At 36.6% G+C, this 16,802-nt stretch overlaps 1 protein-coding gene across 1 annotated transcript in view; it reads right to left on the bottom strand.

Moving 5' to 3' along the window:
• Positions 1–663: 663 nt before the first annotated feature.
• The window catches only part of ST6GALNAC3 (ST6 N-acetylgalactosaminide alpha-2,6-sialyltransferase 3), a 224,920-nt gene continuing 208,781 nt past the window's right edge, over positions 664–16,802 (bottom strand). Inside the window, exons 4-5 of the mRNA XM_005151244.2 lie at positions 3,122–3,229; positions 664–878 (exon numbers count right to left, since the gene is read on the bottom strand). Coding sequence (XP_005151301.2) covers positions 692–878; positions 3,122–3,229 — 295 coding nt within the window. The 3' untranslated portion in view covers positions 664–691. The remainder of the gene's footprint in view (positions 879–3,121; positions 3,230–16,802) is intronic.

Genomic DNA, 16,802 nt, shown 5'->3' with positions numbered 1-16,802 from the left:
TTTGCTAAGCGCCATGCTGCTGGAGCTAAACTGCGGGACAACAGCCTCCAAAAGTAAAAATCACATAATCCTATCAGGTGCAGCCTGACCAGGGTGGAAGAAAGCTGTATTTCAGAAGTTATGAATTAATTGTGAGCTTTAGAGAAAACAGCATCTTCTCATTCAAGAGTTGTGTACAGTTCAAGAACCATGTTTAGCTCATCTCTAATTTTACCATATGTGCAGGTGCTTACATGTGTTCAGGTGTTTTTTTTAAATTAATTCACTCATAGACTTTGGAGGTCTGTATTTTACCTCATATTTCTTTTGTGGAAAATTTCTACCAATACCAGCTGTAAATATGAATTTTAATTACGTAAGGTGATGAATAAGTTTTAAAGGACCATCACGCCTCCTGTGTGCACCTGCATATACAGGAAATCTCATTTGTCTTTAATTGCTACTGCCTTGAAATTAAATCCAGTTAAAGTATAAAGTGCATTTTGTGGAATACAACCCTAAGAAATAACAAACAATGTGTTTGCCTCCCACAGATGATTAATTTGCTTAACAGCTGAACCATCACCCTCTTTGTCTTCTGGTTTTTAGTTTAGTGTTACCTAGGCTGAGAAAGGCCAGCCAGATGTAAGCAAAATTGTAAACTGAGACATTTTTGTAATATGCTGTTAAGGGAGTGTTAAGAAAACCAGTATCAAGACACTGTCCAAGTGGGGTGTGTAAATATTATTGTGTGTTTCTTGGCCCATTTAGCAAATACTTTCTTTTCCGTGATAAACCTATGGCCTCCATATGGAGCATTTTCATGCAGAAAATATTCCTCGCATTCATCTCTTCCTGGCTCGTAATAGTGATAGGGAACTTTACGAAAGCCTTCTGACCTAGAATAAAAAAAAACAAACAAACAAGAATTATTTCCAATAATATATATATATTTCCAATCAGTATATATATTAATATATACTGCTTCTCAATACAGGATATAAGCATCCTGGCTTGTATCAGAAATAGTGTGTCTAGCGGGACTAGGGAAGTGGTTGTCGTATTTCACTCAGCACTGGTGAGGCTGCACCTTAAATAATGTGCTTAGTTTTGGGTCCCTCACTACAAGAAAGACATTGAGGTGCTCTGCCTGTGTCCAAAGAGGGGCAGCAAAGGTAGCGAAAGGTCTAGAGAACAAGTCTCTACCACCAAAGACTCTTCCTCATACAGGAACGGCTGAGGGAACTGGGGTTGTTTAGCCTGGAGAAAAGGAAGCTCACGGGAGACCTGATTGTGCTCAACAATTGCCTGAAGGAGGTTATAGCAAGGTGGGTGTCAGTCTCTACTCCCAAGTAACAAGTGACAGGTTGAGAGGAAATGGCCTCAAGTTACGCCAGGGGAGGGTTAGACTGTATATTAGGAAAAATTTCTTCACCAAAAGAGTTTTTAAGCACTGGAAGAGTGGAACAGGCTGCCCAGGGAAGTGGTGGAGTCACCATCCCTGAAGGCATTTAAAAGATGTGTAGATGTGGCACTTAGGGACATGTTTAGTGGTGGACTTGGCAGTGCCAGGTTAACAGTTGGACTCAGTGATCTTAAAGGTCTTTTTCAACCTAAGTGATACTGTGAATTATCGGAAGTCCTTTCTATGTGTCAGCACCTGAGCTCCTTCACAAAATTATATAAGGGCTTTCATTAGAACATGGTTTCAATTATTTTTTCCTACAGAAAATGAAGGTAACTGTATATCTCAACTGTATATACACCGGTCTTATCAGCTAGTAAGAAGCCGATGGGCTGACTCTTATGGGTACCGCACATTTTTTTTTAACCAGTGAGAACTCAGTCCATAAGGCTCCATCCCTTATCATACTGTTCTCATTGGATAGCCCCAGCTCTTGAAACTGGTTCTTGAACTGGCTGAATAAGACAGTTATAAGAATATATATAATTGCAGCTCTACGGAAACCCGTCATTCTCTGCTGCCTACAGACTGGAGTGCTATGATGCTGTTTACTGGTTTTGCATCAGTGCTATGCAATGCCAGCTTGGCTGAACTCTGCGAGGACAACTTTAGTCCTGTCACCCCTCATCTCAGGGAGACTAATGTGTTTTCATAAACAAAGAACAACATATGTTCGTTCCATCTGGATGACTCAATCAGTGAGATCTGCAAGTTCTAAAAAGTCAGTCTCTAATGTTAAGATACCCTAATTAAATAGATGTGACTCAAATCTCAAATTCTTTTTGTTAGGGTCTGCCAGGAATGAGTCCCACACTGGAGTAACAGAGAATGAGGGGTGAGGGTCTGCACAAGGACTGTAGGAGTTGAGGACCCACCAAACTGATTACATGCAAGACTTGAACCAGTCTAGGTACAGAATAATAGATCTGTACTAATATCATGCACTGTTTATGACATTCCCTAGTTTTCTGAATAGGGAATAGTTACATTTTGTATTTTTATACCATATACTGTAGATTAAAACATTTAACTTGGACTTTTAAAGACTGTGTTTAGTTACACTTCTGACAACAGGATTAATCAATTGTCACTGTAAGGTCACCAGCAGTAGTTGGTTGGAATTTATGTCAGTTTACTGCGATAAAGGTTACAGGACTTGTTTTATTATCTAATTAGAAACATGCTACTGCTCAAAACAAGTAATGTATAACCTAGAAAGTTCAAGCAGGTTTCTCAATTGTGGTGAAACGTAATTTCAGGTAACTATCCTGGGCTAACCAGTTTCTTTCATTTCTAAGTATATTTGGTATTCAGAGAACCAACATATTAATATTTTCTCTATAGATTTGTTTTAGCAGTAGAAGTAAGTACTAGAAAAGTAGAAGTAAGTCAGAAAAGTATGAACATACTCTGTTTCCATGTAATTCAGGAACTGCAAGAGATCTTTGATTAAAAATAGCTCCTTATGACAACCAATGTTTGATTTTGTAAATGTTTTTATCAACAGTAAATGCCATATCAGGACTAAATATGTTGACAATACTGTCATATCAATGCCAAACAGTGGGAAATGACTGCCTGATCCATTCTAGGGATTCATGATATTAAAATAAATTGTGAAATTTTGACAAGACATCAGAATTGTAGATGCATGAAAATAATTTCCTGTGATCTTACTTGCAGTAGGTGTCATTTATCATCCCATAGACGTGAATTCCATAGCAGGCATCCATAGCCAAAATTAAGGTAAACCAACCCGTACTGAGATATGAACCTGACTGGACCCTGTAAAAATATAAAATACACAAAACTATTGCAATGAGAAATTAGCAACACTTTGCCAAAGAAGTATGATCTATTGTCTGGGACAAAAGGCATAAACCAACTTGACAATCTGTCAAAACAATACAACTATATTGAATTATTTATAGATATGCTCTCATTCTTCCCAGCTTGGGGCCTCAAGCAGTTGTCCACAAAAGAGATACCATATTAAATATCTGAAGCCAAACAAAGCATCTCCCATAAAACAGAAAATAATCTGGTTTTACATGTGAAGGATAGCAATTAGTAGAGTGTGTAAAATGAGGCAAATTTCACTGGAAAGCAGACTACTGGCAGAGTCTGTGCTGTGTGCATGTGAGTATGCACCAGCCTCTTCCACAAGTAAAACCTTAATTTGCAGTGGACTATTCTCAGTGTGAAAATTCATGCAACAATTAAACTTTTAAGGACATTTGGACAGAAAACCATTAAATACAAGACTCTGAAAAACATTACTCTGTGCATATCCCTTTACATAAGTTTGTGTTATCATTCTTTAAGATAACACAGCAGAGAGAAAAACACATGAGGACAGTGCCCAGATTGATAGCCTTTAATCAAATAACTAGGTGCATGAAATCATTCCTAAAGTATTACCTGGATGAGTGACAACAAATGATGAGTAAGGATTTGGCTCTCACACTGACTATGCGAGCAAGTATATGTTCTGTTAATTACAGATCAAATCCCATTCAGTCTACTGACACAAATGTTCCCAGTGGGGAACTGGAAGACAACAAAACTACTCATGTAACCTGGGCAAGCAAGACTTACTGCCTTAAAATCTCATAAATAATAAGAACACACTTTTCTCTCATTGCTTATGAACTGGTTAAGTCCAGCTTTGTGCATATATTGCTTTCAGTTTGATTGAAATAAATGAAAATAATTGTCTTAAAATTATACATAACTTGTCAAATTTCCAAAGAAATATATCACAGAAGTCATAAAGTCATCTTAATAGAGCCCCAACTTTGGCTCAGTTTGAGAGAGCTGAGTGAGTTAATAGGAAGGGGTAATTTAGCTTTATGCCACATCTTTTAGCTCTTGTTTTTTTGGGTACAGCAGGGAGCAGTCTGTTCTCCATCATAAGTCAAAGTAGTGTAAGGTTTGCACACAGTTAAGTTTTGTTGCAAAAGAACTCCCAAGCAGACCTATGTATGAATCTGTTATCCCCATCAACAAAATCTTCTAAAAACATTTTCATCATGGGGTAGGAATAAAGCTTTCATGTGGAAAACACACTATCATACAGCAACTTATGCAGCCTATAAAACCCGACTATCCTGTGAGACAGAAGAAACAACCTCAAGTGTTTCTTGCTGTTTCAGAGCAAGAATGTAGTATAGTCTCAAGCCTCTCAGGTAAATCTCCCAGTTAGCGGCTTTTGGCTCAGATTCTGTGTTACTTCCTTGCTCTTTCTTGTTGAAGTTTGACTAAGTACTAATTAGGATGACTGGTGAAAAAGTAGTTGTACAACCTTCATAATGACATTACCTGCCACATACACGACTGAGATTCAGATTCCTTCTCTGATCGATACGTTTTATTATGGATAGTAGAAAAACTCCAAGGGATTTGCTTTCCTAAGGAAACTCCAGTACGCACCAGTTTAAACAATTTTTACTTTTTATTTTTAATTGAAAAACAATTACCTCATCTCTCAGAGAGTTTTATTGTACTCAAGAACACTGAAAGTAGTTTAGCCTACAACTTTTCTTTCTTGCCCATGTCTGTCTCCCTTCATGGGTTAGCTGGTGTAAACTGTTATCCCTACCTCTCCTGAAATGTCCTTTTCTTTGGGAAACTCCTAAATTAAACTGCTTTTGTAAAGGACCATTCTGGAAATAATAAATAAAGGGTTAACTTAGTACTGAAGAATGAAAAGTGAAAACAAAAGACAGGATGTCAAATACCCATGTTTCATTAAGTGAACACCAGTTATAATTGTGCTTCTTTACTTGACACTTTTATAGCCACAAAACTGTACATCTGTTTATCTGTCCTGTTATGATCTTCATTTCTTCAAACAGAATTTTCTGTTACTGTCTAGCAAAGAGAATTCCCAATCCAGTTCACGTTATCTCTTGTAACATTCTGCCATGATAAAAAGCTTCTAACTTGCTTTCTGCTCTCACACCAGAAGAACACTAGCCTTGAGCTTTTAAAGCCATTTAGAATCATAATAATCATTCATAAGAACAATATGAAGATTAGGAACCTCCAGATAATAGAGGTTTATTGGAGAGTACTGTATTGACAGTAGTGTCTGAAATTTGCTATACTCAGGAGGAAAAAGGAATTTTAAAAAAAGAATTAATCAATATTTCATGTCTTGTTTTAACACCATTGGACCTTAGTCCTCTCATCTATATACTACACTATCAGGATAAATAAAAACTGCAGAGTGAGTTCCCAGATATATTCCCTTGGAGATGAAGTACATGACAGAATACAGATTATATGCTTTAAAACAAAGCACATTCCTCCCATTTTTTCCTCTGAAGATAAGTAGGGAGGCAAGGGAATATACTTAAGCAGTGGGGAATCTGGATGATTTGGTAACACCTTAGAATTCAATCTGATACCATAAACATACTTTCAACATTCTAATGAAAACAATATTAGAAATATGAAAACAATTTTAGCTGTCCCCAAAAAGTCATACATCTCTGCATACCTTTTAAAATATTATCCCATAAAACTGTAGGGCAAAGCTATGTCTCAGCCCTTGCTATTATGCTAACACTGTGCACCCAATTTATTTCTCTACAGGAGAGCTTTACATGTTTGGGCAGGACTTTTTGAGACTCATTAGAAAGAGTTTCTCTTGTTACTGTAATTGAATTCAGATTTCAAATTTTACACACTGAAAGGAATCCTCCTTATGTGTAGCATAAGACTATGTCACTGCACAAATCTGAGGGAAGGAGGATGTTAATCCCGAAATAGGGAAAACAAGTTTGTTAAATGGCATCCATAGAACTACTATAGGCAAATTTATTGTGATATATGTCCATACAGCAAATCCAAAATTGTTCCCTATAGCTCACAGTGACTTTTTCTTATACTCTAAAATTAATGGGGCACCAGATCTAGGCAGGAAATTGTCTCAACAGCTCAGGAGAGAATAATGCACTGTTTTTCAAAAAATGCATTTTTAAGATGTCTTTTTCTTTCACAACATGATTTACAGCTGGATGCAGCAATAAAAAGGCAATGCTCACAAAAAATTACTTTGTCTGTTTATCTTGAAAATGAAAGCTTATTTTGAATACTTCCTACATTATTAAGATTCTTGAAGAAATGTTAGAGTTGGGATGTAATTCATTCTGCTAAATACCATCCAGCATTTCAGAAAAGTACACATCCATATGCTTAACCTTCAACATATGAAAAGACCAATGGAATCAACATTATTCGGATACTTGAAAAAAAGTATATGCTTACCTATCTTGCTCTTAGGGAAGGTTTAAGTGCTTAAAATGTCATTATTTCAATTCAGAACGTAAAAGTAAGCTCCAAGATTAATATTTATTTGCAAGTTTCAAGTCTCAAAACATAGAATTTGCATTTTTAGAAATGCTTTCCATAAACTGCAGTAGAAAGAACTGATTACAGTTTCTCATAACTCCTCAAAAAAAGAAAATCGCCTTCTATATTTTAGAAGATAGTAAAAAATGCATTTAGGAATGCTAGAATTGTAATGTGTGATACATAAAGCTTTAATTAAAAATTAATTAAAAATAAAAGCAATTTAGACAGGGTTCATTAATCTTAGCTTTCCAATATTCAACAAAAAGCATAAGAAATTGATATAAAGAAGATGGAATAGAGAATGCCTTATAAAAATATTGGTGACTGAAATTAATCTTCTTTGACATCTATAACCATGCTTTGATGTAGGCTAAATGAAGGAAAATCTAGTTCCTTCTCTCATCAGAGGAAAGTGGAGGAACATCAAATATTTTTTTAATGATCAAGGGTAGGTGAGTTCAAATTGGTTAAAATTTTTATTGTCACTGGAGTTCTGATTTTACCACAGAATTCTAGGAAGTTCTTTTCTTTCTTCTGTTGTTTCAGGATTTTTTATGTGCACAATCAATTCTAGCTCTATGGTTCAATGCACTGTAATTTCCAGTGGGGACTTCAGTGGTAGAAAAATAAAAAACTGAAAAAAAGAGAAGTTTGTTATCCCGAGATGATGTGTAGACCAGCAATTTGGTGTCATTCTGATTGCAGAAAAGAATTTTGAAGCCTTTTTTTTCAATTCTTTTGGGAGAAATTAGGGAGCACAGAAGGTCAATTAGGAGTGTTAATTAAGATGAAAAACTAAGAGTTGTAGGACTTCAAGAAGCTATGAAGTAATAAAGAGCTTGCCAAAAGCGTTAAGTAGACCCTTTTTTGCTTAATTTCAAAATACTGCAGTAAAATAAAATTCAACAATGACAGATTGAAATGACAGGATTCTCCAGGGCAATTAGTTGAGAAAAAAATTATCTTTTCATAAAGGCTGTTTATAGATTCTAATCCTCAGATGACCCTCCTACCAAACTACTGAATCAGAAGCAGCTTTATTTGCTTTTATTTTTATTGTCAGGCCCCTTGATTAATAAGTAAGTATAAATAAGGGTGCTGGTCAGAACAAACTAAGAGACCTGTAATGCACAGAGTGGAGGCTTCATAATATGAGATGTCCTTCTGACATGCTAAAAGGTTTTTACAAATGATTCAAAATAAATAGCAATATTTTCAAGAACTGTGCCAAGCTTAGCTTAAACTGTGTTCAGGTAGACATGTCACTGGTACTTATCTGCAGAGCATCAAGATACTGTCAATCTGGGAAGGGGTTTTGCCTGGCTTTCTGCCACTTGCCCTGTGTCAGCCTTGACTGTGACTGACCCTCGGGAATGAGGGTGGAAGATACATGTTCCCTTTGCACTCTCTTGTCAAAGAAAACCAACTCTTCTCCCTGGTTACTGTAGGTTTTTGCATTGCCAAATAATGGTGTGTTTCCTTACAGCTAAAGATATAGAAAATTGATCTACCAGCACAAACTGGTGATCAGTTACTTAATTCTACTTGCTATATCTTCTTAATCTTCTTAATATTCTAGCCAAATCAATGTTACTATTGTCCTTATGTTGACTGAGATTTCTTTTTTTTTCTGAGGAAGCATCTCTGAATATAGGTAATATTTCTTTGAAAAATTAGATGCCCACCTAAGTCACAGGTTAAGTCTATGCTTTCCTCTTTGTATCAAAAATAGAATTGCAAATGACAGATTAGAATGAGCTGACAGGAAAATGCCCCTACTTCTGAGGGAATGGCAAGGTCCATTTTCCTACCATCTCTATTTTGAGGAGCACATACATTTCTCATGCCAGAAAGCTGTTATCTTGAGAGGAAAAAAGGAAGGAAAACATTTGTACAGGTGAAGAGTAAGAATCTAAATGTTGAAGAGTATTACCTCTAGCCTAGGTTTAATTCTGTTTTCTGTACAACTCAGTGCTTTGTTGCTAATAGTTTCATTATGTACTTTCTGGGGAAAAAAAGAAAAAGGCAAAACCGCACAAGAGCAATGAAGATGCAAGCACAGAGAATTGATTTCACCTGGTAAAACTGGTTGCTATTCCTGCACTCTAAAGATACCTGTTAGGCAGTTTTTTATCATAATTATTCATTCTTCATACGTGTGTGCATGCACGCATGTGCTTGCTTTGCATTCCATACTGATGCAGGACATCTAATAATAAACACCCATGTCCCTCTAGCAGTGAGCAGACCGTCTCACACATTCAAAAGCCCACACCATGCTTCAGGTCATTTTGAAAAGTGAAACATTTATATATAGACAGATGTTTTATTATCCGTCATATATAGCTTTATGCAAAGCTTAAACAAATGGAATGCATTATGAATAGCACAAACCACATTCCATATTCAGGCAGTGGCTCTGCCCAGCAAGATGTACCTGGGAATGGAGAAGTGTTGCTAGCCAAGACTCTTGATAGATCATCCTTACTGCGAGTTCTGAAAATAAAGTGTGGTCAGGTGGCATACCACCCAATTAATCTCCAGAAATACAGGTTTCCTATCTATATTAATACTGCACCAGTAGAACACACAGAACAAGTGCCTGTTTCAATTGGATTTGCTACAAACCCACAGTAAAGGCTACTCTTAGGTCACAAAATAGCTCATGAGAATCTGCCCTCACAATTTGATTTAAAAAGAGATGCAACAACTAATAAATCCTATGTCAAAATGGCCTTGGCAAAAAGATAGGCAGGGCACTTCTGAATGATCACAAAAGAGAACAGAGAAATTGTGGCTTTAATGTATGCAACTGCACCTAATTAAAAAAAAAAGTACAACTATTTGACTTACTATTTACCATTTTTGGCAAAACAATATTAGAACTAAGGAAGAATCTGTTACTGCAATTACTGAAATCTATGCGGCATCTGCTTGGGCATATAATTTATGCATCTAGTTCCAATCTTTGTGTTGTTTATATGTATTTTTTATGCCTTTATTTTCTTTCTCTGCTCTATTCAATATACACATGGAAATCTGGAACAAAGAGAGAGAGTCAAAAAAAAAAGGCAGCTTAAAGAAATTGACTTCTGCTGCCCAGGTTTCTGTAGTTTCCTTATTTCTGATTCCTTGACCTGACTTTGATGCATCTCAGCTCAGTCGTGAACTCAGGCAACAAGAGAAGAAAGTTATTTCATCCAGACAGAGAAGGCTCCTTCAGATGCCTTTGCTGCTAAGCTCAGAGAAGAAAAGAATTCCTGTTTATCAAGAGTAATCATAGAGATCCAAGTTGCTGCAAAGCACAAAGAAAAGAAACAAGACTAAATAATTATAATTGTAAACTCTGCCTTCCTGATGATATATATACATATATATGTATTATTTTGAGGTTACATTCATGCAGAAAAGCCTGTGCTAATCTTTTCAAGTTGAATGGCTTCCCCTCTAGAGAACAGAGTTGCTAGCTAAATTTTTTACTGCTACTGGGCTTCTGGAGCTCTCACTGACTCTTCAAATACAAATTGTGCACTTGGTGAAAGCTGTTTACAGAACAGTAAATCCCAAACCCAATCTTTTTTTCTTCCCCACTCTCTTCCCTCTTTCCAGAAATACATATTCTTGGTTTGTCTTGAACCAAGAATTCTTTACTTCCCTTTCTTAAGTACAAATGGTGGTCTGAGGCACAGCCCATGCTATTGCATGTGCTCAAGTTATTAGTTAAAGATGCCTTTTGCAAATGGTGCCCTGGCTGCGGTTGTCAACTGGAATCTAAAGTCATGCAGTTTATGCATGATTACTAATAACCTTGACCAACGAGAGGTGTACTGTGCAGAAAAACAAGCATGTGACTCCACACATATGCTTGGATTTCCCTGGTGAGCAAATGAATGTTTAAAACAGAAAGGGATCCACACAATTGTCAACTACCACAACCATGCAATTATGACTGGAATGAAAGGAAGCTAAAGTCACATAAGCACATCTGAGGGCTAAGCTGCTGGTATCTTCATATGGCCATTTTTCTCTTCAAAAATGACCTGGGTAAAAGTCATTCCACCCTTACAAAGACTGAATTTATCAGGAAACGCAACTCTTGTGGTCTATGCCAGCATAGCACTTGCTCCACAGTACTACTTATGCTTGCAGTAATAGATGGAAATGGGAGGTAATGCCAAATCTACTTTCCCTGTACAGTACTTAAGTCTGCAAGTTAGTTGTGAGAGCATGGTGCATGCCTATCCCACCATTTTCCACTTTCTAAAATTTACTGTAATCCCCGATGGCTGTGACAAAGGGAGTGGCAGCTGAAACCTTGACAAAGGTTTCATGACTTGTGCTGCTGGCCTCTATAGGGCAGTTTTATGTGCACTTCCCTTCACCAGCAGCTGCATCCAGTTTGCTAAGCACTGATTCAGCATTTTCCCACAGGATGAAAGGTAGTAGAGAAGGATTTAGATTATCATCCTTTGTAACCAAAAATGAATCAAAACTCAAAAGTGTGCCAAGTGGAAGAAAAAGAGACAACTTTTTTCCCATATCTACTTTTAAATCAATACTTGTTGTCTGGGATCTGCACATTTTTCTAAAGGGAGGATGCAAACTAAACAGAGCTGCAGTTAATCCAGGATCCCCAAAGAGATTTAATTAAGCAGACTTTCCCACCCTTTTATTATTAAAGGGCACATACTACTCCTAGCTGCATCTTTCAGTGAAATCTGTTGTAGGTGAATACAAAAATTTCTTGATTAGCTCTTGTCAAGACAAGATACTGAAGGGATTTCATCTAACCTTGGCTGAAAGCAGCTCACATTTTTCAAAGCAATATTTTATATTAGTTTGAGGGGGGTTTTATGTTTAAAACAAAAAATGTGAAACAACTTTATAAAGGTGCACATTGTATGCAATGTTGGGTTGTGAGCAAAGGCTTTTGTAAAGGTATTTTACTTTACTGCTATGGTGAAAATGAAAGAACAGCTATCACAAGATTGTACCTTAACTCTTTCTTTTGAGTGGGGAGAACACTGGACCAGATACTCAGCTCCCATAAACCACACTGATGTAGATCAGATGATATCCTTTAAAATTTTTGACAGTCTGCAGTCACTGTGTAAGTTCAATCACTAGCTCTTTGATGTTAACATGGAAGTACAATGTTACAGTTTTCTCCATTTATACATTTTCTACATTTCACATTTATCTGAGAACTTTGCTCTTCATCAGGATGGATGCTCATCCAAAAAAGCTTATGGAGAGCCAACCATTATATTAATGGGAAGTTTCATGTCTGAAAGGAAAATATTCACTGAGAAAAGAGAACTCAAACCCATAGATAAGGCCTCTATCAGGGCATATCCCTCTATCAACTTGTTTCTCACCAACTATGGTATTCATAAGAGTATTTCCAAGTAGTCTAAAATTAATTCCGAATTTGTTGCTAGATTACTGACCGATTACTTGCATTACAGTAACATGTGCAAGGCAGTATATACTCACATGTGAAAATCCCTGACTCAAAGAGCTTAACTATCAAATAATAAAGAAAAACAGATTTTTTGGAGAACGTACATATTCTTATACCTAGTTCTCACCAGGAAATGACACACACTAAGATTTCCTTCCTTATATTTAAGGTATGTAAATAAGTAGCAATTTAACATGCACGCAAAAGTCTCTCCACCAAGTGTAGCAGGTAGGATGGAATGAAAAAAATTGCAAGCCCTGGTAGTACTGCTCCATAGAACTTCCTACACTGCTACATTGGGTTATAAAGCCACATTCTCTGGAATTTAATCCCAAGCCAAAGTGCTCTTCTCGACACTTCCTATTTGCACAAACCAGAATTTCCTTTTAGATATGGAACGTCAATATTTTTAGCAAAAATTAATGAAATCTTAAATCCAGACAAATTATTCTGATGTGGAAAAAATAAGAAAAATGAGGTAAAAATAGAATTTGCGTGGTTCTGAATTTCATTCAAGTGCAAGAGGCCATAATGTAACCCATCAGTCCAGCGTTGAAGATGACTGCTAATTACCACAGATGTTGCCTTCCATTTTACTACTGTAACTTTCTCAGATTAACTTTTCCTGAAAGTAAAAAGGAACAAAATATTTCTCTTCCCTTTCCTTTTTTTTTTGACATACAAATTATCGAAGCACACATATAGGTTTCATATTACCATCTAGTATCAATATTAGGGTCTTGCTTACTCTCTCTATTCCACCCAAATGTCTCTTGTCTTTCACTGGTTTCATAATTAACTCACTCTGTCCAACTATCTGGAAAGAATCAAATGATCCTAGCCTCTGAGCTACTAAACCTTCGCTTACCTTTTCCATCACTCTGTTTACATAATAGCTGGCTTTCTGATGGGTACCTCTCACTGTTGTATATTGTGGGCAGAAGAGGTTGAGGTCCAGTTAAAGCCTCATTTGAAATATAGGGTCTTAAATCCTCAGGACATGCAAGATTAGCTTTCGTTTTTCCCCTTCTGCTCACCAGAAACTGCCATGTTTATGCAGCAGGGTCTTCTGAAGGCCCTATGCCTGCAGCCACTGACAAAATATTTACACTGAAGGCAGCACCTTGATTGCAGACAGACATATTCAGCATGACAGACAAAGAATGGTGCATTTTTCTCTCTCAGATGGCAGCCTTTAGAAAAAAGCATGATACAGCAAGCAAGGTAGTAAAGCAGAAGACTGCCACAGACAAGCTCCGAGGAACAGGATCTATAGTTCAGAGTAGATTCTTTTCTAGCCTACTGCACACTTCCTTCAACATGGGACAATTTCAAAGTATTCCCATATTAATTGAATAGACTGCAGGAGGATAAATGTACAAATGAAAGCTGGGAGAAAAGTGTTCATGCTTATTAGAATGACGGTGAAATGCCCTAAAGGATAATTTTTACAGCTTTCCTATCAACTGAAGTAGCAAATTGGTTACTTTTCTGAGTCTTTCATAGTCAAGCTTTTTTGAGAATAGTAAACTAGAATGATTGAACTAATCATCTAACCAGCTCACTACCAGAGTAAGCTAAGGCCTAGTTATCAACTATGGTGAAGAATTCAGCTTCAGGAATTTGACATTTCCAGTGAACCAAAGTTATTAAAACACATTCATGAAGTAGGACTGTAGTCTTTTGCTCTATAAATAAATACTCTGATTTTTCTTCCACATATTATATCGCTATTAGTGACAACATCTTTTCAGTGGCTCCCAGGATTGGCTAGTTAAGATTTGGATATGTTGCCAATGAAGCTCTGCAGGCAAGCAGCTCTTTAGAAGGCAGCATACATCCGAGGATGCTGTTGCTGCTCCCTAGACTTCAAAGATCAGAACATCACAGTTAACTGAATTCTTATCTGTGAAACATGCAGACATTAAAACAAGCTAATTAATGACAATTAGAAACTACAGCCCACTTGTTACAATGTAGATGGCTCAAGACTATGTCTTTTTGGCACTAAACTGTAAAATTTAAAACTGCCAAGAGTGTGGTATATAGTTACATTACAGAGAACCACAGGTAACACCAGTAGCTACATTGCTTGGAGGAAAACCAGATTAAAAATTAAGAGTTCAATCACATACAGTACCAGAGATAGTGTCACAATTAGCTTTACAAAACAACATCATTCTGTATGAGGCTTTTTCTTTGCCTCTTCATGCTATTGGCCTGATAAGCCCTTGCCAACAAAGACATTATACTAATTACAATTAGTTCTACAAAGTGTGGGACAACTAAAATGATTTATTGATTTTTTCCTCACAAAATAAACCTTATTTTGAATTCCAAATATAGGGTAAGAAAAATAAAGCTGAAGTCCCATATGATGTTTATTCCAAGCATGTATGAATGTGGAGATATTTATAAAGACACTCAATCCATTTAAAACTTTAATCTTACAGTAGTTCTTTGGGAAAAAAAACCCCAGTGCAGAGTGTGTTTTATGCAATTAAATTCCTTTTCCCCTGAACAGAGACATTTAAGGTACAAAGCCAAGCTCTGAATTGTTTTCGAGAATCTTAGAGATAAAAGGATAGTCCAACAATAATTAAGAAAAAAAAATAAATCCAGACCAACAAATAAAAATGTGCATAATGTTTTCACGCAATATTAACGCAGCCGTATGTTTGCATTTGATAGAATCTAATATCCACATGCAATCTGAAAAGCAGAAAGAACCTGAAGCTGTGTTAAATATCTTTCTGCATTTTATATCAAAGCATGGAAATAATAAAGGAATGCTTTTGCTTCAGCTCTTTGAGAACTCAGTCTTAAGCATTTTTACAAGAACTTCCTTTGTCCTCCATCCTGCAACATCATGAGTACCCCTTGAAACATACTGAGATTTTGCTCATCGTGTGAATATCCTCAGTTTTGAAACGCATTTCCATGAAGGATGTGCCTGAACTGAGAATCTGAGCAGAATACAGCACTTGATCCTTCATGGGGACCTTCCTCACAAGTCTGTATCTTAAATTCCTTTGAAGTTCCAAAAAAAACCACCAACCAACCTAGACTTACTAAAAAATGAATAGCTGATCCAGTTTGATGTTCTCCCAGTCCTTTTTATATGTCCCATCTCCAGAGCTGCAACCCACTCGAGCACTTAGATGTAACCCTTCTGTAATACACACAATGAATATATACAAGTAAATAGGCTTTGGTGCAACAGCCCCACTCACAAACCAGCAGGTTTACTTCCTGATCTTTACAGTGCCTTTTGCCACTACACTAGCCATTCTGTCCTCAGTCTTGAAAAGAGAAGGCATAGAACTTATGGTCTTTGAGTCAGCCTTATTCGATTAGGTCCACTTCCTATGGCTTGTTCAGTCTCGCTTATCAGACACACTGGAAAATATTCCCAATAATAAGCCATAAGAAATCTGTCTTCATATCTGGTGTCAGGCTACATATAACAGAAATGTTTTCTTTTTAGTTTTAAAGTTTTGCTTCATTCAACAAGCCGACTGCTGGCTGACACACAATCTAACCTAAAGGCTATGGATCAGCAGATAAATGCAGAAATTCTATTAGTTTTCAGAACTGAGGTTTACGCATTTCATTTCACATGAAATCAAAATCCTACACGTGAATAGGTAAAGCACAGAGTAAAGATCCTTTCTTAAAACCATCCATTGCCTATTACATGAGTATGAAGAAGAAAGCAGTTTCTGCATCTTGTAGATACTGAATATCTTGTGCTCAATGACTCTGGCAAGGGTGGTAAATAGCAGACATGAAAGAGATCCATTTTGAAGAAAAATTAAAACCATGACGAACATTGTATTGGGCAATGTGAAATCCTTCAAAGGTACAAAGACAGGCATATAGAGATATGCTTGGTATTAACAAAACCTCTCCAAGCTTGTATAAATTGGACTTCCTCAGCTAAATCCAAATTTAAAAGTCATAGACAAACTTGTCTATGCTTTAGAGGTTTGAATATATCTTGTTTTCCAAAATGGAAAAGAAAAAAAAAAGAAAATAATCCTCAAAGAGATCTCATTTCTTCATTCCTTCTATAAGTGTACATCCTCTCATTTCTTTATTCCTTCTATAAGTGTACATCCTTTTAACACACAACCAGATTTCCTACCCAGCTTTACATATAAATAGAAGAGATTTATGAATGATTGATATCTGACTTCATTTTATCATTTTCTCTAAAAAGGTATTTTCACTGGGAGTTCTCAGAGCACTTGCATCCACATTTTGACAAAGACTGAATCCCCATGTTAATAGCAGTGAGTATAACTCACTTTTGGGGTGGTCAGGCAGAACTTTACTGAAGTCACTGGAATCACTTCTGCTAGATTTGAATTTCTCTGTGAGACTGTATACTTCTCTGGTATAGAGGATGAAGTACCTTCTGGAGATGAGGCTTCCTAGTAGGGGACCCACCCTAAATCTATGGAAAAGACACATCTAGATTCTAACTTTGTGGCTCAGACATTTCTTTATTATATATATAATTTCTGCGTA

Source organism: Melopsittacus undulatus, chromosome 6, assembly GCF_012275295.1.
Source record: "Melopsittacus undulatus isolate bMelUnd1 chromosome 6, bMelUnd1.mat.Z, whole genome shotgun sequence".
In the NCBI taxonomy this organism is placed as follows: Eukaryota; Metazoa; Chordata; class Aves; order Psittaciformes; family Psittaculidae; genus Melopsittacus; species Melopsittacus undulatus.
Note: the sequence above shows the minus strand (reverse complement) of the source record. Positions and strands in the feature narration are given on the sequence as shown.